The sequence below is a fragment of the Artemia franciscana genome, chromosome 5, assembly GCF_032884065.1.
Source record: "Artemia franciscana chromosome 5, ASM3288406v1, whole genome shotgun sequence".
Lineage (NCBI taxonomy): Eukaryota > Metazoa > Arthropoda > Branchiopoda > Anostraca > Artemiidae > Artemia > Artemia franciscana.
The window spans coordinates 51387032-51408441 of NC_088867.1; the positions used below are offsets into that span (position 1 = coordinate 51387032).

The window sequence follows — 21410 nt, forward strand, 5'->3', positions numbered from 1 at the left end:
CGCTCCTTACTTTCAGTAAAAAAAAAAATGTTTTTTTTTATATTTAACTTCTGAACCATTTTGAATTAATGCATGTTTTGATTTTGGCTCACCCCACATTAATAATTAAAACGAAATTTGCATATTAATTTTGTTTTCTCTAAAGGCTTTCTCACAGTTTTGATCGGACGATTTTAAGGAAAAAGGAGCGAGGGAGAAGTCCTAGTTGTCCTCCAATTTTTAGTTACTTAAAAAGGCAACTAGAACTTTTAATTATTACGAACGCTTTTATTACTAAAAAATATACATAGTTTACGAATTAACTTACGTAACGAGCTTCTATATTCGTATTTCTATAACGAATTTCGTATCCCCTCGTCAATACCTTTCTCTTTACACTAAAGTTTAAATTTTGTCCCAATTCCTTAAGAATGACCCCTGAATTACAAAGGCCGTACAATAAATAGTTGAAATTACTAAAAGTACTTTAGCGTAAAGAGCGAGGTATTAGGAGGATTTGAACCTCTCATATGCGTTCGTTTTAAGATTTAATGCTGCTCCTTACTTTCAGTTGAAAAAAACTTTTTCATATTTATTTTTTCATTGTTTTTTTTTTAAATAATGCTAGAAAATCCTGCGCCCCCTTCATAGAAATTTTCTTTCTCCATGACAAATCCCTCTAAGGAAAGATCCTCCATGTAAACCCCTCCCCTCAACCCCTCCTCCTCGAAACCAAAAAAATCCCCCTGAAAACGTCTGTACACTACCCAATAACCAATAACCATTACTATATGAAAACACTGGCCAAAGTTTGTAACTTGCAGCCCCTCCCCATGAGGACTTTGGGGGAGTAAGGCGTCCCCAAAGACATAGTTATTAGGTTTTTCAACTCAGTTGAATAAAAATGGCTACCTCAGAATTTTGATCCAGTGACTTTGGGAAAAAATGAGAATTGGAGGGGGCCTAGGTGCCCTTCAATTTTTAGGTCACTTAAAATTGGCACTAGAGCTTTTAATTTCCGTTAGAATGAGCCCTCTCGCTACATTCTAGGACCACTGGGTCGATACGATAACCCCTGGGAGAAAAAAACTAAACAAGCGAACAAACAAACAAATAAACAGGCATTCGTGATTTGTCTTCTGGCAAAAAATACAAAATTCCATATTTTTGAAGATAGGAACTTGATACGTTTACAGTAGGGTTCTCTGATACGCTGAATCTGATGGTGTGACTTTCGTTAAGATTCTATGACTTTTAGGGGATGTTTCCCCCTATTTTCTGAAATAAGGCAAATTCTCTCAGACTCGTAACTTGTGATGGGCGAAGACTAAACTTGGCGAAACTTATATATTTGAAATCAGTGTTTAAATTCGATTCTTTTGATGTAACTATTGGTATCAAAATTTTGTTTTTTAAGGTTTCGATTACTATTAAGCCGGGTCGCTCCTTACTACGGTTAGTTACCACGAACTGTTTGATTCCAATACAGCCAAGGGAAGTGGAATCGAAAATTTATGGCTAAGGTGAACTTAAAATTTTTTTATTACTACTGCTGCAACGACTAACAACTCAATGCATAATCACGCCGCCTGATGCGCACGCTTCTTCTGCATCCCATTTTTATTCATGTTGAATAATGGTCGGACTGGCCGCGGGCATTACACATCTGATCCAAAGCAAAAGCGAAGTGAATATTCGCCCTCACGGAGACATCAGGCGATATGATATTCTTAAATTAATAACATATCCTTTTTTTTTATAAAAACCAGCTTTTCTTTTTGAAAGAATCAACTTCATATTAGACAAAAGAATTAAAGCATTCACAAGTCTATTGTTATTTAATACTACTTCTGCTGCTAATAACTCACTGCAGTTCCAAGCCGCCTGAGGCCAACAAAACTGCGTACGCTCCTCCTCCGTTCTAGTCTGTTCAGAGCTCCCTTCTTTACACCCTCGCATGAAGTTTAAGTTTACTCTAAAGGCTTCCTTATGACCTCTTCCATGTTATTCGAGGGTAACCTGCTTTTCTTTTGGCCCTAGATGGTTGGCCGAAAAGAACGATCTTTGGAAATCTATCACCATCCATCTCCTGAAGGATAACAGATTATTCTATCTTCAGAAGTAAAACCAATTGTGCTTTTTAATCTGTACAAATAATTGTTCGAATTTGCAATAATCTAGAAGTTTAAACTTACCAGGTATAGTATTTTCCTCCCATTCATTCCTCTTTTTTGAACTGTTGCCAAGGCCAACAGCCATGTGAATAGAGGGGGGTTCCTGCATTGGAGCTGGAAAGGAAGCAGCACTTGGTATCCCAATTTCTAATTGCTGAGCCGGTGTCTCGTCTCTACGCTGAACTACAGAAGTCTGTAAAAATTAGATATAAAATATAGTTAATAATTGACTCTTTATTACACTCTTACTTGTTTAATATGTTTTTATTTTTTATTTTTATTTTATATGGGAATGGAGATTCAAGGTTATTCAAACATTAAGGTTTACTTTTAAAATGATTTATAAAGGGAAGGAAGAATGGTGGGAGAGAAGAGAGTCATTAAGCTATTATGTGGACCTTTGAAAATCAGGATTTTTGAACTTGTTAATTTAAAAAAGTTTTTCTGATGCAAGTAAAGAGCGGTGTTGCCAATTGAAAAAAAAAAAAAAATATTGCTTCTTAGCCAATACAACGTATATCTATAAAACTAGCACAAACCAACTGACTCATGATGCTTGCTTACGTTAGTAGAATTGCAAGTAAAAAGCGACATGTATCTACAGTAACAAAAAAAAAAGACAATAACAACTGTATCAAATGAATCTCCATTTTACAGTGATTCCAACTGAACAAGATTCATTAAATTCCAGATTACTCCTAAAAAGTTAAGAGCCTAAAAAATTTGCGTAATATACGAAAAAGAGAGAACCACCCTTAAAAGGGGGGAAAAGGGGGGCTATCTTGATGAAAACCGCGGCATTATATTCAGCATATCTAATGATCATATGTAGCAATGAGTTCAGAGCCTAAATACAACTTTTTTCAAAACATATCTGCCTTTTCATATTTTTGAGCCCCCCCTCCCCTTCAACGATCGGTAATTTTTTTTATTTGTACCCATGTCTTTTTGCTTGTGTATTTCATTCGTTCTTTGCGTATGTTTAGACAGTACCATGGTATTGTCATGATTCTAACTAGAGAATGGACAGAGGTGATCATGAAGAGACGGACGGGGGGGGGGGGTTGACTGCTTTAGGATCTATGTCTGATGTGCCCCCACCATGGATTAATTTTTCGACATCAGCTTATCATGCGAATATACCGAATCTCTGTAATACAGTCTAACACACCTGGAATTAAGTAGATATTAGACCAAAACAGGGCATGGTAAATTTCTCTGGAACCATTTCTCATAAACGAGGTCATTCAACCTTAGGTTCTTTCCCGACATACGTGACGATTACTACGAATCTTTGAATGATACTTAGGGTTAATTTACTCTGTGTCAGCCAAGGAGGCACTTATATAGCACCAATATTCCTAACTGGCCTCATTTTATTTACCCAAAGGAAAATAAAAGAACTATTACAATACGTAATATAATTAAACGGAAAATGCAATGTACAAAATACACTGGAACACTGCTTAGTAACCCGGTGCAAATCCAGGATTTTAGGTAGGGCGAGGAGAAGGTAGGAATTCTGACGGCCCATATCCTTTGTCTTTGTTCGGACAACTTCATAAACATGTAAGTGCAAACTACGGAAAAGTAAACTGTATCAGAGCCGATGGGGGCTAGTAGTGCTCTTTGAGAAGGGGATGGGGAATTAGCCGTTTTCCCTGAAATTTTACGCCTTCCCTTATACTTTAACAGATACCTTTTTTTTGTATTTTCGTCAAAAAAGGAAATAGCAACAAAATCCCCCCCGCCAGATCTTCAAAAGTATACTTTATCCCGTCCCCCCATCTAACATTTTCGCGAACTTGCATCAATAGAGGGGGCTTGACCCCATATCTACCATTGTTTGTACAGCAGCAACAACAAAAAATTGTGTACGGCATCAGGAGCCCACAATCATGTCAATCTAGGGGTACGGTGCATATAACCTAGTAGTAAGGGTCTAGATCCCCCCTCAGTATTATACCCGCCGAGACACGTTTCTTACAAAGGCTAATTTCGAGAAGGAGCAGAGCTAAGATTTTTACTAAGGTAAGCGGTGTCTTTTTCATTATTTTTTTCTCAAATATTAGGATTATACTAATTTTTGCACATTCTACTACAAGCTCAATTCAATTCACATTTTTTTCTATTTTCAGAATATCCCCCCCCCCTGGGGAAAAAGTATGGGAGCATCATATCCCATCAATTGCATCATTTTACATCCATTGCCGGAGATTCCAACACAAATTTATCAAGACCCAAGCTATTACGAGAAACTGCCATTTTTCTGGCAGAGCAGGTTAAAGAATCCAGCCTTAGGGCTTCCATTGCAGTTCAAACTTTAGCTTTCTGGAAAAAACGGACAGGCTGCAGTGAAAATTCACAGGTTTAAAGTAACTTCTATATCGACGAAATACCAGCAGAATATTGGCGTGAAAGATGCCTTTGACAGCTAGTAGAAATTAACCTACATTTGTCGAGAATTGTTACTTGGATAGCTTCTTGATTGCAAAATTGGCACTCCATTAAGGTCATTTCTTTCAAAAAGTGGTTCATTCAAGGGATTACGGACCTAAGTTTTTGCTTTTATTTAGTACCCAACTTCCTTGTCACTTTTGACGTTGATTCTGATTCCTTGATTCATGTTTTGATTCTTTTCCTGAAAGTTTCAAGCCAAAAGCACACCCAACATCAAACAAGCTCTTTTCCAAAGATAAAATTATAAGTAAACAACTCACAATTTGCATTATTTCAGACCTTACCACAGTGACTGTGTAGGCATATTTATTGGATTGTTTGGCAGTTTTCAACAAAATGGCTTCCGAAGCGGCACTCACTTTCAGAAATCATGCACATCAGGTGGCACATTCAAAGCTTGCCAAGCATGGCGAAACTCGGCCAAGCTTGGTGGAAATGTGCAGCATACGTGACTTTCCAAGAAATAAAGTCACACACAAACAAGTCACACAGACAAGACCAGGGGTTAAGAAGTGAGAAACCCCTCAATGGCTACATCAAAATTTTAATCGGATGTCTTGAAGGGTCAGAGAAGAGGGGTTACAGAATAGAATAAAGGCGCAGAAAGGAGGCTGGTTGGACTCCGATCATATTTTACTCGTAAAAAGAGGAAAAATTAAAAACTAAAATTTAAATTTATATTAAATAGGGTTTATTCGATTTCTAATTAAAAATTAGAAATCGAATACACCCGCTCCAAACATCATACTTTCCGTACGAAGTGGTCGGAAAATAAAAATAAAGTAATTACATTGAAGGCACATGACTCTTTATTTAGGCTTTGCTCTTTATTTTAACAGGATCAGGTGTTAAGTTTATAAAACAAGCCGTTGTTACTTAATAGAGAAATCCTTGACTTGAAGATTTAAGCATATCACAGAGCACCATATAAGCAAACTCTCTCTGGGAGAGAAATCCCGACATTTGAATGTTTCAATCATTTAGTAAAATATAGATGGAAAAAAGATTTTTTCTTGAGCCCTTATGGCAACTAGCCCACTGGATTTCTAACGGTCAAATGAAGTTAAACACAAGAAATGGAAATAGCACTTGGTATCAAATCAACCCTTGCTTTCTATTTTTTTGTGTGAGTTTATGCTTGTAAATTTTCTAGTTTTAAGTCTTTTCAAATAGAAGAGTTTTCATCAAAGTTTAAAATAACAGTTTTTCATCAAGCTGTTTCAAAAAATCCTTTATTTTGTGAATATTGCCCCGGTTCTTTCAATATAAGGCCTCACGAAATCATCATAAAACGATATGCGACTCCTGCTCTCCTGGTCGAGAATTGCAGTACGACAAGCGTAGGAGCATTCCACTAGGGAGCGCTCTATTACGTTATTAGTACAATGACAAGTATATTTCATCGGTCAAGTATGAGCTTCGAAAGCTCTCCCGACCTAAGATAGTGTCTATAGATGGGAGCACCAATTTGTGTGACAACGAAGATTTTCTGCTTTTCAGAAGGAAACACTTTAATGCAACGAAAATAGTGCATTTTGGATTCCTTATTTTATGCTCCTTTTCAATATAACAGTCATCATATTGGAAATGCATCCCCCCTCCCCCGAAGATCCAATGTACAGCTCTAGTAATATATTCCTACATTCATTGAATATAGTCATACCTCGTAGGCTCTTTATTAAGACGAGTTATTCTGCAATCATCTTCATCTCTGATTGACCGCATTATTTATCAAAATTTTATGTGAAATAGTCTTAAAAATGGATAACAATAGAAAGCAAAAGGGTATTAAGATTAATATTAACAGGATGCATATTATAAAGTAAGAATTTCATTGTTTTTACATTTTCCAAGGGATATATATGGGACTATCAGGGGGAGAGGTACATTTTCAAGCTAACAACTATTAGCCTATATTCAAAATGACCATAAAATAAGGAATTAAAATGACACTAGCCTATTTTGGACGAAATGCGAAGACATTCCCATAATGGCTAGGGGAGAGGGGGAGGGGCATGGATAGTATTTAGCATTAGCTCCTCCTCTTATTTTTCGATTTTATGTTAAGAAAATTTTAAAATAGACAAAAAAAGGCAAATCCTTCTAAACAATAAATATTACAGAAACTGTCATAAAATTACAAAAAGCTTCGGGGGGGGCCTATTTTCAGTGGTAGGGGATATTTCAAACCAATCTGACAGGGAGTTCTTCATGTCCCCTTTGATAGGGCTTGTATCTCTACTCTATTTTCATTTTTGATGCTTACGAAATTGCATAAAAGATAGGCTTAAACCCATTTTAATCCTAGAGCAAAATTTCCTTATCATACAGTTCGTGGTAACGAACTGTAGTACGGAGCGACCCGGCTCAATAGTAAACGAAACTCCAAAAAACGGAATTTTGATGCTAAAAGATACATCAAAAGAATCGAATTTTCACGCTGATTCTAAATATATAAGTTTAATCAATTAATTAAGTCTTTGTCATCAAAAGTTAGGAGCTTGAGAAAATTTGCCTTATTTTGGAAAATAGGGGGAAACATCCCCTAAAAAGCATAGAATCTTAGCGAAAATCACACCATCGCATTCGGCGTATCAGAAAACCCTATAGAAAAAATTTTAAGCTCCTATCTAAAAAAAAATGTGGAATTTCGTATTTTTTGCCAGAAGACAAATCACGGGTGCGTGTTTATTTATTTTTTATTTTATTTTTTTTTCTTTTCCCCAGGGGTCATCATATCGACCAAGTGGTCCTAGAGTGTCGCAAGAGGGCTCATTCTTACGGAAATGAAAAGTTCTAGTACCCATTTTAAGTGATCAAAAAATTGGAGGGCACCTAGGCCCCCTCCTACGCTCATTTTATTCCAAAAGTCAACGGATTAAAATTTTGAGATAGTCATTTTGTTCCGCATAGTCGAAAACCATAATAACTATGTCTTTGGGAATGACTTACTCCCCCAAAATCCCTGGGGGAGGGGCTGCAAGTTACAAACTTTGACCAGTGTTTACATATAGTAATGGTTATTGGGAAGTGTACAGACGTTTTCAGGGGGATTTTTTTGTCTTGGGGGTGGGGTTGATGGGGGAGGGCTATGTGGGAGGATCTTTCCTTGGAGGAATGTGTCATGGGGGAAGAAAAATTCAATAAAAAGGGCGCAGGATTTTCTAGCATTACTATAAAAAAACAATGAAAAAATAAACATGAAAAGGTTTTTTCAATTGAAAGTAAGGAATAGCATTGAAATTTAAAACGAACAGAGATTATTACGCATATGAGGGGTTCTAAAAATACTTTAGCACAAAGAGCGAGGTATTTAGGAGGAGATAAATACCTCGCTCTTTATGCTAAAGTATTTATAGTAATTTCAACTATTTATTCTACGGCCTTTTTGATTCAGGGGTCATTCTTAAAGAATTGGGACAAAACTTAAGAATTAGTGTAAAGAGCGAGGTATTAACGACGGTACAAACCACCTCGTACACATAATAAAAATATAAGAATATAAAAGTTTGTTACGTAAGTTAATTCTTAAGTTACGCATTTTTTTAATAATAAAAACGTTCGTTAAAAATGAAAAGTTCTAGTAGCATTTTTAAGTAACCGAAAAAGAGGAGGGCAGCTAGGCCTCCTTCCCCACCCCTTAGTTCTCAAAATTGTCTGATCAAAACTAAGAGAAAGCCATTTAGCCAAAAAAAAATTAATATACAAATTTCATTTCAATAATTTATGTGCGGAGGGCCAAAATAAAACATGCATTAATTCAAAATCGTTCAGAAATTAAGTAAAAAAAACTAGTTTTTTTAACTGAAAGTAAGAAGCGACATTAAAACTTAAAACGAACAGAAATTACTCCGTATGTGAAATGGGTTGTCCCCCCCACAATCCCTCGCTCTTTACGCCAAAGTTTGACTCTTTGTCACAATTCTACTTTTTAAAACAATTAAAAGCTTTAGTGTAAAGAGCGAGGCGTCGCTCCTTACTTTCAGTTAAAAAAACTATTTTTTTTTACTTAATGACTGAAAAGGATTTGAAGCTAGCCTGTAAGCGATTTTTATCGCTTATTGGAGGGCACCTAAAATTAGAGAGCACCTAGGCCCCCTCCCACGCTCATTTTTTTCCCAAAGTCAACGGGTCAAAATTTTGACACAGCCATTTTGTTCCGCATAGTCGAAAACCATAATAACTATGTCTTTGGGATGACATACCCTCCCACAGTCCCTGGGGGAGGGGCTGCAAGTTACAAACTTTGACCAATGTTTACATACAGTAATGGTTATTGGGAAGTGTACCGACGTTTTCTGGGTTTTTTTTTTTGGTTTGGGTGTGGTGTTCAGGCTGGCATGTACACAAGGGGGGGCCTTCGGGCCCCCCAAAATAAAAAAAACTTTGTCAAATGTTAAATTAGTCCATGGTTTCTTCGGATTTCTGGCAAAAGTAGGTTTATTAAGAATCTAGATACATGTGTGAAGCCTTTTTGGGGGGAATTTACAGCATGCCATTATCCGGTCAAGGAACTGCCCAATTATTAACCCATTTTCTGTCTAACTTTTTATCCTCTTTTAAGTAATTAGCAATTTTGCTTTTATTTTTTTTTTGTAAAGAGAGTTTGTTTTCCACAGCAAAATAGAATTATCCTTGATATTAGGGTTTTATCCCCCCCCCCCCTTTCAGGATAAAGTACGGCTTTTAATGGATCAATTTTGGAAACTGTTATTTTCAATTAAAATCTACGTTTTTACAATAAAAGAACTACCCCCCGCAGCATCCATATTGCACTGTTAACCCTAAAATTTCCCTTTCAGTGGGATATAATAGATTAATTACTGGTTCTAAATCGCTATGAACATAACCCGAGCCTAAAACGTACTTTTGAGGCTTCAGTCTTCTCCCCCCCCCATCCGCTACAATACTACAGATTAAAGTTAGTCTGTATTTTCCGATATACGTGCTTTTCGCATTACTAAATAAAAAATTGCTACTTTATATCTGCTTTTTCGAAGGGTTTGGCCCCTCCCCCCGAAAAAAAATCCTGCGTACGTGCCTGGGTTCAGGGGAGGGAGCTATATGGGAGGATCTTTCCTTGGAGGAATATTTAATGGGGGAAGATAAATTGAATGAAAAGGGCGCAGGATTTTTTAGCATGACTATTAAAAAAAGACAATGAAAATATAAACATGAAAAAGTTTTTTCAATTGAAAGTAAAGAGAAGCATTAATACTTAAAACGAACAGAGATTATTACGCATATGAGGGGTTCTAAAAATACTTTAGCATAAAGAGCGAGGTATTGAGGAGGAGATATATACCTCGCTCTTTATGCTAAAGTATTTTTAGTAATTTCAACTATTTATTCTACAGCCTTTCTGATTCAGGGATCATTCTTAAGGAATTGGGACAAATATTAAGATTTAGTGTAAAGAGCGAGGTATTAACGAGGGGACAAACCCCCTCATATACATAATAAAAATATAAGAATATAAAAGTTTGTTACGTTAGTTAACTCTTAAGTTACGTATATTTTTTTCTTATAAAAATGTTCGTTAAAAATTAAAATTTCTAGTTACTTTTTTAAGTAACCAAAAAATTGGAGGGCAACTAGGCCTCCTTCCCCACCCCTTATTTCTCAAAATCGTCTGATCAAAACTAAGAGAAAGCCATTTAGCCAAAAAAAGAATTAATCTGCAAATTTCTTTTTAATAATTTATGTGCGGAGAGCCAAAATCCAACATGCATTAATCCAAAAACGTTCAGAAATTAAACAAAAATAAACTAGTTTTTTTAACTGAAAGTAGGGAGCGATATTAAAACTTAAAACGAACAGAAATTACTTCGTATATGAAATGGGTTGTCCCCTCCGCAATCCCTCGCTCTTTACGCTAAAGTTTGACTCTTTGCCACAATACTGCTTTTTAAAACAATTAAGAACTTTAGCGTAAAGAGTAAGGGATAGCGGAGGGGACAACCCATTTCATATACGAGTAGTTTCTGTTCGTTTTAAGTTTTAATGTCGCTCCTTACTTTCAGTTAAAAAAAAACTAGTTTTTTTGTTTGTTTAATTATAGAACAAGGATGCGTCTTAATTTGTTTTGTTTTTCTGGTGAGGGGTCGGGAAGAGGAGGTTACGTGGGAGGATCTTTCCATCGAGAAATTTATCATGGGGGAAGAGAATTTCCGTGAAGGGGGCGCAGGATTTTCCAGCATTATTTAAAAAAACAAAAATAAATTAAGTAAAAAATAAGTTTTTTTCAACTGAAAGTAAGGAGCAACAGTAAAGCTTAAAACGAAAAGAAATTATTATGTATATGAGGAGGTTCGTCCCCATTTCAATACCTTGCTCCTTACGCTAAAGTATTTTTAGTAATTTCAAAAGAGATATTTTTATTCTAATTGAACGGCCTTTGTGATTTAGGGACCATTCTTAAAGAATTGGAACAAAATTCGAACTTACGTATATTTATTGCTAATAAAACCGTTCGTAAATAAAATTACAGTTCTAGCGGATTTTTTAAGTAACCGAAAAATTGAAGGGCAACTAAGCCCCTTCCACCGGCCTTTTTATTCTCAAAATCGCCCAATCAAAATTTTGATAAAGCCATTTAGCCAAAAAAGGTAAAATTAATAGACAAATTTCGTTTTAATTATCCATCAAAACCTGCATTAATTCAAAAATGTTCAGAAATTATATAAAACAATTAGTTTTTTAACGGAAAGTAGGGAGCGACATTAAAACTTAAAACGAACAGAAATTATTACGTGTATGAAATGGGCTATCCCCTCCTCAACGCCCAGCTCTTTACACTAAAGTTTGATTCTTTCTCACAACTCTACTTTTTAAACAATAAAAAAAAAATATCGTAAAGAGCGGGGTGTTGAGGAGGGGACGGCCCCTTTCATATACGAAATAATTTTTGTTCATTTTAAGTTTTAATGTTTCTCCCTACTTTTAGTTAAAAAATCTTGTTTTTTTTCAATTTAATTCGTTAAAAATTGAATGTCCGGTCCCCGGTCCCGGTTTTTCTCAAGTTTTTTCTCCAAATTTAGGAAATATTCATCCAAATTCTTTAAAAACTTACAAATTAGGATTTAGAAAAGGTTCTGAGGCTAAAATACATTCCTTGAGCCTTGTGTGTGCTGTAGATATATTTTTGAAAGTTTTACTTTCATAAAAGGTTACCCGAGCTCATTATTGGTCACTGAGCGGTAAATTTGTACTTCTTCCATCAGTTTAGTTAGAAAGGAAATTAATACATAAGTTGATGCTTTTTTTACCCGCCTTTAGAGCAGTTTAAGCCCTAAAGGGGCTTAAAATTTTTTGTATGGACACATTTTTGTATGGGACAAAGGATTTGTGTACATCCTTTTTATTTTCCTTTTCTGATTTTTTTCTTTGTTGCTAACAGGGAAAGCATTAAAGAGAATTGTTTAAGGCCTTGTTTAAAAGGTAGGCATATTTTCTTATATCTAATTAGTTTTTAAGTGATTTTTTTTTAATTTTTAATTTTTTGAAATTTTTTTTTTAATATTCTTAAAATTATAGACAAGGTAACAGGCCAAAGTTACCTTTTGGGGTTCCATCAAGGGCTCAAAACAGAATTTACCAGGCGATTAATAAATTTGGAATGTGCATGAAAAATGCACCAAATGATGTATTCACTTCCTTTCCAGCTAAATTAGGCCTAGGTCATTATTTAAACATTTACTACGTATTTATCCAAATTCTTTAAGAACTCATAGCGTAAATCAGGATTTAGGGGAGTTTTGAGACTCAAACATATTTCTTGAGCCTTGTTATATATATAACAAGGCTATATATATATATATATATATATATATATATATATATATATATATATATATATATATATATATATATATATAGTAAATATATATAATAGTAATAGTAAATAGTAAATATATATATATATATATATATATATATATATATATATATATATATATATATATATATGATAGTAAATATAAATAGTATTGTATATATATATATATATATATATATATATATATATATATATATATATATATATATATATATATATATATATATATATATATAAGTAAATATATAAAAATATATTTTTGAAGGTTCCACTTTTATAACAGGTTGTACAACCTCATTAAAGGTCATTGAGCTTGGGATTAAGAAAAGATGCTATCTTGGAAAGGGTTTAGGTTAGGAAAATGAAACTTTCAGGGATGGGTCTATAGGCTAAAGTATGTCCCAGAAAAGGTACTTTAAAGTACCGAACTCCACTCCTCCCTCTAGAGGGCGCTGAAATTTGCCTACATGACAGGTCCTATTGAAATTTTGACAAAACATTTTTCCTTAATTTTCAGTTACTAGTTGCTTTTTCCCTGCCTTTTGTTCTGAAAATGCAATTTCTGTTATTTGAGTAGAATTTTGAGCCATATCAATGTTTTCTTTCTTCAAAATTTAGGAAATGTATTTGCATATCTTTAAAACCTTATAAAATGGAATTGAGCAAAGTTATGACGCTGAAAACAATTTCGTTGTACTTCAATTAAGCAGAAGATCTATTTTGCAAGGTTTCACTTTTATAACGCACACATTTTTAAGGTCATCAAAGGTCAGGGCCCTCTAGAAGGAGGAGTGGAGGTAGTGGAGGTAGTTGCTTCAAAATATCTTCCCGGGACATACTTTAGTCTTTAGATTCGTCCCTGAAAGTTTCATTTTCCTAACCTAAACCGTTTCTGAGATAGCAAGAAGTCAATTAACTAGAATTTTACCTAAAAGATGGATACCTCAGAAAGCTTTCTCAGGGCATAGTTTCAGCCCATGAAACAATCCGTAAGTTTTCAACTACGTCCCTATATGGCAAAAGCCCTTCATCTTGAGTCTTACCATGAGCCAAATTCAACACAGGCTATTATACCACTCCGCCACAAATTTATCCAAAATATCACCTTAGAAAACGCACAAGCAGTAAATAACACAAATACCTTCTTACCTGACAAATGACAATGCTTAACTGAAACTGAACTTATTGAGTGAAATGATCATGTTTTTTAGCGTTTAGCGCATAATTTTCTCTCCGAGAGTAGCAACAGTTAAATATCAGGGTGTTTTAATCCGACGCGTATGAAAATGTTTTATGACTAGATGGAAATATTTCAACCCAATAAGATATGAAAATAGTAACTGAAGGAAGATAAAACTATCACAGATACATTTAATTACGACCCGTCTCTTATTCATACCAAATTATTAGAGAATACTTTTCAATATGAATGAGACGGGCTTAATAGCCCACTATGTTACCCTATATTAACCTCATATTAATAGGGTTTTCTTAATAGTTCTGAATAGTATAAAACCTTTTTTTTAATAAAAGTAAAAAATTCAGCAGCTCTAACAGAACTTGAGGTAAAATTCTAGTTTAGCTAGTTTTCGCTATATTGGAAAGGAGTTTGGTTAAGAAAATGAAACTTTCTGTCATGAATCTAGGGCAAAAAGCATACTTAAGGAAAGTATTGCCAAATCTGCCTACTTGACATGTCAATACCTATTGATATTTTGACAAAACAGCATTTTACTTTAATTTTCAGTTATCAGTTTCTTTTGATCTGGTTTTAGTTCTGAAAATGCAATTCCTGTTATTTTAGTAGAATTTTAATCCATATAAAAAGGTTTTTTTTTCTAAATTTAGGATATTTATTTGTCGATCTTTGAAACCTCATAAATTGGGATTGAGCGAAGTTGTGAAGCTTAAAACAGTTTTGTTGCAATTCATTGAAAAAGAAGTAAATATATAAATATATATTTTTGAAGGTTCCGCTTTTATAACAGGTTGTACAACCTCATTAAAGGTCATTGAGCTTGGGATTAAGAAAAGATGCTATCTCGGAAAGGGTTTAGGTTAGGAAAATGAAACTTTCAGGGATGGGTCTATAGGCTAAAGTATGTCCCGGAAGAGGTACTTTAAAGTACCCACCTCCACTCCTCCCTCTAGAGGGCCCTGAAATTTGCCTACATGACAGGTCGAAATTTTGACAAAACAACATTTTACCTTAATTTTCAGTTACTAGTTGCTTTTTCTAATTTTCAGTTATCAGTTTCTTTTTATCTGGTTTTAGTTCTGAAAATGCAATTCCTGTTATTTTAGTAGAATTTTAATCCATATAAAAAGGTTTTTTTTCTAAATTTAGGATATTTATTTGTCGATCTTTGAAACCTCATAAATTGGGATTGAGCGAAGTTGTGAAGCTTAAAACAGTTTTGTTGCAATTCATTGAAAAAGAAGTAAATATATAAATATATATTTTTGAAGGTTCCGCTTTTATAACAGGTTGTACAACCTCATTAAAGGTCATTGAGCTTGGGATTAAGAAAAGATCGTTTTATTTTATAATTAAATAAAAAAACAAGTTTTTTTTTACTGAAAGTAAGGACCGACATTAATACTTAAAACGAACAGAAATCACCCCGTATATGAAAGGGGCTGCTCCCTCTTCAACGCCTTGCTCTTTGCACTAAAGTTTGACTCTTTCTCTCAATTCTACTTTTTAAAACAGCTAAAACATTAGCGTAAAGAGCAGGGCGTTGAAGAGGGAGCAGCCCCTGCTCCCTTTTGATGGTAAGAATAAACTTGATGAATCTTATATATTTAAAATCAGCATTAAAATGCAATTCTTTTGATGTAGCTATTGGTACAAAAATTCCATTTTTTAGAGTTTTGGTTACTATTGAGCCAGGTCGCTCGTTACTACAGTTCGTTACCACGAACTGTTTGAAAAGACGATTGTATAGGCTACATATCTCTCACTTCATATTTTTTTAATCCCCTCCCCTCCACCCGAAATAAGAATCAGCATTTTACGCCCATGCCTATTTGTTTGTGTATTCTGTCCCTTCTCTATGCAGGTTTAGACAATGTCATGTCACTGTCAAAACTTTAACTAGTGATAGTCAGAGATTGCCCTATGGAGGGAGAGGGCTACTGCCCAAGGATCCACGCCTAATCGGCCCTGTTATACATTATTTTGACAATATCAGCTTATCTTAGAAATATTCCGTATCTCGGTAATACATTATAATATAATTGGAATTAACTAACCATTAGACCAAAGCAAGGTGTTTTATATTTTTTCGGATTCGTTTCTGATAGACAAGGTCTTGTTAATTCAGATTTTAGGGTCCTTTCCTGACACATATGCCGATTACCACAAAGGCTCTGAATGATTTTTTTTATATTTATTCTAACTCTTTATTACTCCCTTTATTTTAATTTTGACTCTGAGTAAGCCAATGTGGAACTAACGCAATCAGATTTCCAAAAATTTACATAATTGATATGACCATATCTAGGGAGGTTATCCTGTTCCCCCTCCCCCCGACTTTTTTTACATTTGCAAAAGCAACAAAAATACATTTTTGTACCCACAGAAACCTAGAAAATCACTAATTGTTTTTTGAGCCCATACTAAATTTTTTTGTTCGTAAACTAATTGATCACATCTCAGTTACCAAATACAAGAGCAATTACGATATGATGATGAACGGCTAATAGGACCTATAAATGGTACTGGTACTTCGCCTAGTAACCAGGTAGAGGAACTCATCCTCTCTCCTCCCTGACATCCTCTTTTCCCGAAATGTATTCAATTGAAATTGTGAGATAGCCATTTTGAAGCCAATAGTCCAAAAATCCTATAACAATGTCTTTAGGGAGGATACAATCCCCCAGAGTCCATGGGTAAGGGTTGTAAGTTATGGCCAAGGCATGTAATGTTTTTATTTTGGAACGGTTGGTCGTACAAACTTTGGATAGGATGGAGCTCATTTGATTGGACGTCCGAAGTTTTAGTGCCCTTTTTAAGAGTAAAAAATGAATGGAGGGCAATCAACCCACCCCCAAGCCTATCATTCCCTAAAAAATATTCGACCGAAATTTTAAGAGATCTATTTTGTTGAGCCTTGTTGAAACATCCAGTAATTATGTCATTGGGGATACCAACCTCTCCTCAGGACAAGGGCTGTGAATTGATTTGGGTATTAAGCTGAAACTTTCAGAGAATAATTTAAGGGGAAGATGATCTCGCCAAATTTTAAGAATTGATATGGTTGGAACCTCCAGAGAATGCTTAAAGGGGCTTGTCATCACAGGCATATTATTTTCTATCATTCAGGAAATGATAGGGGATATGGCAAAACGACAACATTTGCATGCTGCTAAGCTATTAAGCCAAATTTTCCTTCGTATTGAACGAAACGTCGTAGAAACTTCAAAAAGGGCTCATTTGATTGGAAATTGAAAGGGCTAGTGCCCTTTTCAATAGCCTAAAGCTATTGGAGGGTAACTAACCCCCCTCCCAAGCCCACCATTTCCCCAAATACATCCAATTGAAATTTTTAGATAACCATTTTATACAGCGTACTTAAAAAGTCCAGAAATTATGTCTTTAAGGATGACAAACACCCTCCACAGCTCTAAGGGCAAGGGTTGTAAGTTATGTCCTGGAGGCATATAATTTTTTATAGAATGGGCGTAGTAGGAACTTCGGAGGAGGCTCATTGGATTGGTAAGAAGAAGTTCTAGTGCCCTTCTTAATATTCAAAGTGATGGGAGGGCGGATGAACCCCCCCCCCTCCCGACATCGTATTACCCCGAAATACATGTGATAGTAATTTTGATATGGCCATTTGTTGTCGTAGAAAATTCAGAAACGGCTCATTCCATTGGAAATTGAAAGGAATAGTACCCTCTTTATTAGTCAAAAGTAATTGGAGGGCAACAAGCGTCTCATAAATCCCCAAAACACATTCAACAATTTTGAGATAGACATTTTTGTTCAACGTAGTTGAAAGTTCGAGAAATTGTGTCTTTGAAGATAACATCCCCCCCCTCAGCCCTCAGAGCAAGGGTTGTAATTTACGCCCAGAGGGAATAATAAATATAAAGGTTATATGGAAAGTGTGGTCGTAAAAACTTCGGGGGGGGGGGCTCATTTGATTGGGAATCAGATATTCTAGACCCCTTTTCATGCGCCAAAGTGATCGGAGGACAACCATTTCCCCACTCATCCGATAAAAATATTTAGATAGCCATTTGTTCAAAGATAGTCCAAAGGTCATATAATAACATTCATTTTTGACTATTAAAAAGAGCACTAAAACTTCCGACTTCCAACCAAATGAGCTCCATCCGATGACCAACCGTTCCATAAAACCTTGAATGCCCCGGGGCATAACTTACAACCCTTGCCCATGTGCTCTGGGGGATTGTGTCCACCCTAAAGACACTGTTATATGATTTTTGGACTATTGGTAACAAAATGGCTATCTCATAATTTTGATTGAATGCGTTTCGGGAAGATGTTGTCAGGAAGGGAGGGGGGCTAGTTGCTCTCTATTATGTTTAAATCTTAAAAGGGAACTAGAACTAAACATTTCCAATGAAATGAGCCTCTTCTAAAGTTCACAAGACTACCCCTTCTATAAAAACCGTGTATGCCCCTTAGGCATATCTTACAATCCTTACCCCCAGACTCTGGGGGATTCTGTCAGCTCCAAACGAGAGAGCATAAATTAAAAAGAGTGGGGCTGATAACCCGCCATGCCTTCTGAAGACCAGAACATAATTTGCGCTTTACTGAAACAAAATACATTTTAAATGTTTTCAGTTTTTTACTTTCATAAATCAAACTTTAAGGAATAAATATCAGGTATGTCAATTAAACTGACAGTCCACGAATATTTTCTTCCAGTAATGCGCAAATTATGTTCTGGTTTTGAGAAGCCATGGGGGTTATCAGCCCTACTCATGTTAATTTCTGCTTGTTTTAAGTTTGAAGAAGGCTATTTATTGTAATTTCTGTTCGTTTTGAGTTTCGTTTATTTATCGATAGTGGTTTGTGGTAGTTTTAAGCTTGGAAGATTATTTGACTTTATTTCTGTTCATTTTTGGCTAACTTTAATTTTCTTATAGAAAAAAACAACAACTGAAAAGCCCAAAATGAGCAGAATTAAAGTCAAATAATGTTCCAAGCGTAAAACTACCTCAAACCATTATCAATATAAATGAAACTCAAAACAAACAGAAACTACTATAGATATCCGTTTCAAACTCAAAACGAGCGAAAAATAACATTGATAGGGCTGATAACCCCCATACCTTCTCAAGGTCAGAACAGAATCTTCACTTTGCTCAAATAAAATACGTTTTAAACATTTTCACTTTTTTTTCCATACTTAAAACATCATCAAAACTTTAAGGAATAAATATATGTATATGTCAATTAAACTGACAATCTTCTGTCGTTTTTTTTTGTGTTTAGTAAGGGGTAAATAATGTTCTGGTTTTGAAAAGGCATGGGGGTTATCAGCCCTACCCATATTAATTTTTGTTCGTTTTGAGTTTAACTCGGCTATTTATTGTAATTTCTGTTCGTTTTGAGTTTCATTTATTTATTGATAGTGATTTGTGGTAGTTTTACGCTTGGAAGATTATTTGACTTTACTTCTGCTCATTTTTGGATTAATGGAGCTCTCTAATTTTTTTTGAAAGCTTGTTTTGCAGAAAAAGTTTTTAAAATTAATAATAATGAATATTGTGTATAAAGTATAGAGTCCCACAATTGTCCAAGCGTTGGAGCGAGTACCGTGCACACGGCCTAGTGCCACGGATCTAGATCCTGAAAATGACATTCAACCAGAGCCCCAGTCCTAACTAAGACCATCTTTGCGAGGGACCACTTAGCCAGGAAATTAACTAAGGCTTAGACGCAAGCAGTGTCTCATTCACTATTTTCCCAAAATGTTAGGATTTTACGGTTTTCCCTATCTTGACTTCAAACCCATGCTAAACAAACAGGCTATGTAATCCAGGCTTGGTTAATAAAACTTGGGCAGTGTTTACATCTCCCCGAAAAGATTTTTTTTCAAATCGGCTTCAATTTCAACTTTTATTTTCAATTTGGCAACGTGAATAATAGGTGGTAGGGGTGCTGGGCAAGGGAAATAGTTGGTAGGGAGGAAAGGGGGTAGTGTGGAAGGGGAGTTATGGTATGAGTGTGTCATGAAATGATATTGTTAAAGAGTTTGGTTTGTTGTTTTGTCTTTTTGTCCCTTTTTTTCTCTCTTTCTCGTTTTTATGGTACTTGGTATTAATCAAGTGACATATAGCGATCGCTAATTCTGTCGGTCTGTGGGTCTATCTGTCCCGGTTTTGCTACTTTAGGTACTTCCAGGTAAGCTAGGACGATGAAATTTGGCAGGCGTATCAGGGACTGGACCAGATCAAATTAGAAATAGTCGTTTTCGCCATTTGACCATTTGGGGTGGAGTGGGGGGTCGGTTAATTCGGAAAAAATAGGAAAAATGAAGTATTTTTAACTCACGAACGGGGATCTTAATGAAAGTTGATGTTTGGAAGGATACTGTGTCTCAGAGCTCTTATTTTAAATCCCGACCAGATCTGGTGACACTGGAGGGAGTTGGGGGAACCTAAAATCTTGGAAAACGCTTAGAATGGAGGGATCGGGAAGAAACTTGGTGAGAAAAATAAGCAGAAGTCCTAGATACGTGATTGACATGGACCGGAACAGATCTGCTCTGTTTGGGAGAGTTGGGGGGGGGGGTAATTCTGAAAATTAAAAAAATAAAGTATTTTTAACTTACGAAGGAGTAATAGGATCTTAATGAAATTTGAAGTTTGGAAGAATATCGTGTCTCAGAGGTCTTATTTTAAATCCCGACTCGATCCGGTGACATTTTGAGGAATTGAGGGGGGAGCCTAAAATCTCGGAAAATGCTTAGAGTTTAGGGATCGGGATGAAATTTGGTGGGAAAAATAATCATAAGTCCTAGATACGTGATTGAAATAACCGGAACGGATCCGCTCTCTTTGGGGGAGTTGGTGGAGGAGGGTTAATTCTGAAAAATTAAAAAATGAGGTATTTTTAACTTACGAAGGAGTGATCCGATCTTGATGAAATTTAATGTTTAGAAGGATATCGTGTTTCAGAGCTCTTGTTTGAAATCCCGACCAGATCCGGTCAAGGGGAAGTTGGGGGGTGGAACCCAAAATCTTGGAAAACGCTTAGAGTGGAGGGATCGGGATGAAATTTGGTGGGAAAAATAATCATAAGTCCTAGATACGCGATTGAAATAACCGGAACGGATCCGCTCTCTTTGGGGGAGTTGGTGGAGGAGGGTTAGTTCTAAAAATTAGAAAAAATGAGGTATTTTTAACTTACGAAAGAGTGATCGTATCTTAATGAAATTTCATATTTAGAAGAACCTCGAAGCTCAGATCTCTAATTTTGAATCCCGAACAGATCCAGTGTCATTAGGGGGGGGGGCTGTACATTTTGTAAAACGCTCAAAGCGGAAAGATCAGGATGAAACTTGATGGAAAGAATAAGCACAAGTCCAAGATAGGTGACTGCCATAACCGCACCGGATCTGCTCTCTTTGGTGGAGTTGGGGGGGGGGGGATAATTCAGAAAAATTAGAAAAATTGAGGTATTTGTAACTTACGAACGGGTGATCAGATCTTAATGAAATTTGGATATCTAGAAGGATCTTGTGCTTTAGAACTTTCATTGTAAATCCCGACCAGATCTGGTGGCATTGAAGGGACTTGGAGGAGGAAATCGGAATTCTTGGAAAACGTGAAAATCGAGGTATCTTACGAATGGGCGATCGGATCTTAATGAAACTTGATATATAGAAGAATCTTACGTCTCAGATGCTCCATTTTCAATTCGAATAGGATCCAGGGACATAGGGGGGGGGGGAAACAGAAATCTTGGAAACCGT

General features: G+C 35.7%; 1 protein-coding gene across 7 annotated transcripts in view; it reads right to left on the minus strand.

Annotated features, from left to right (window-relative positions):
* LOC136027568 (microtubule-associated protein futsch-like) overlaps positions 1–21410 on the minus strand; it is a 682876-nt gene that overhangs the window by 61227 nt on the left and 600239 nt on the right. For all 7 annotated transcript variants that reach the window (XM_065704944.1, XM_065704945.1, XM_065704940.1 and 4 more), the window contains one exon: positions 2175–2346. In XM_065704944.1, coding sequence (XP_065561016.1) covers positions 2175–2346 — 172 coding nt within the window. The remainder of the gene's footprint in view (positions 1–2174; positions 2347–21410) is intronic.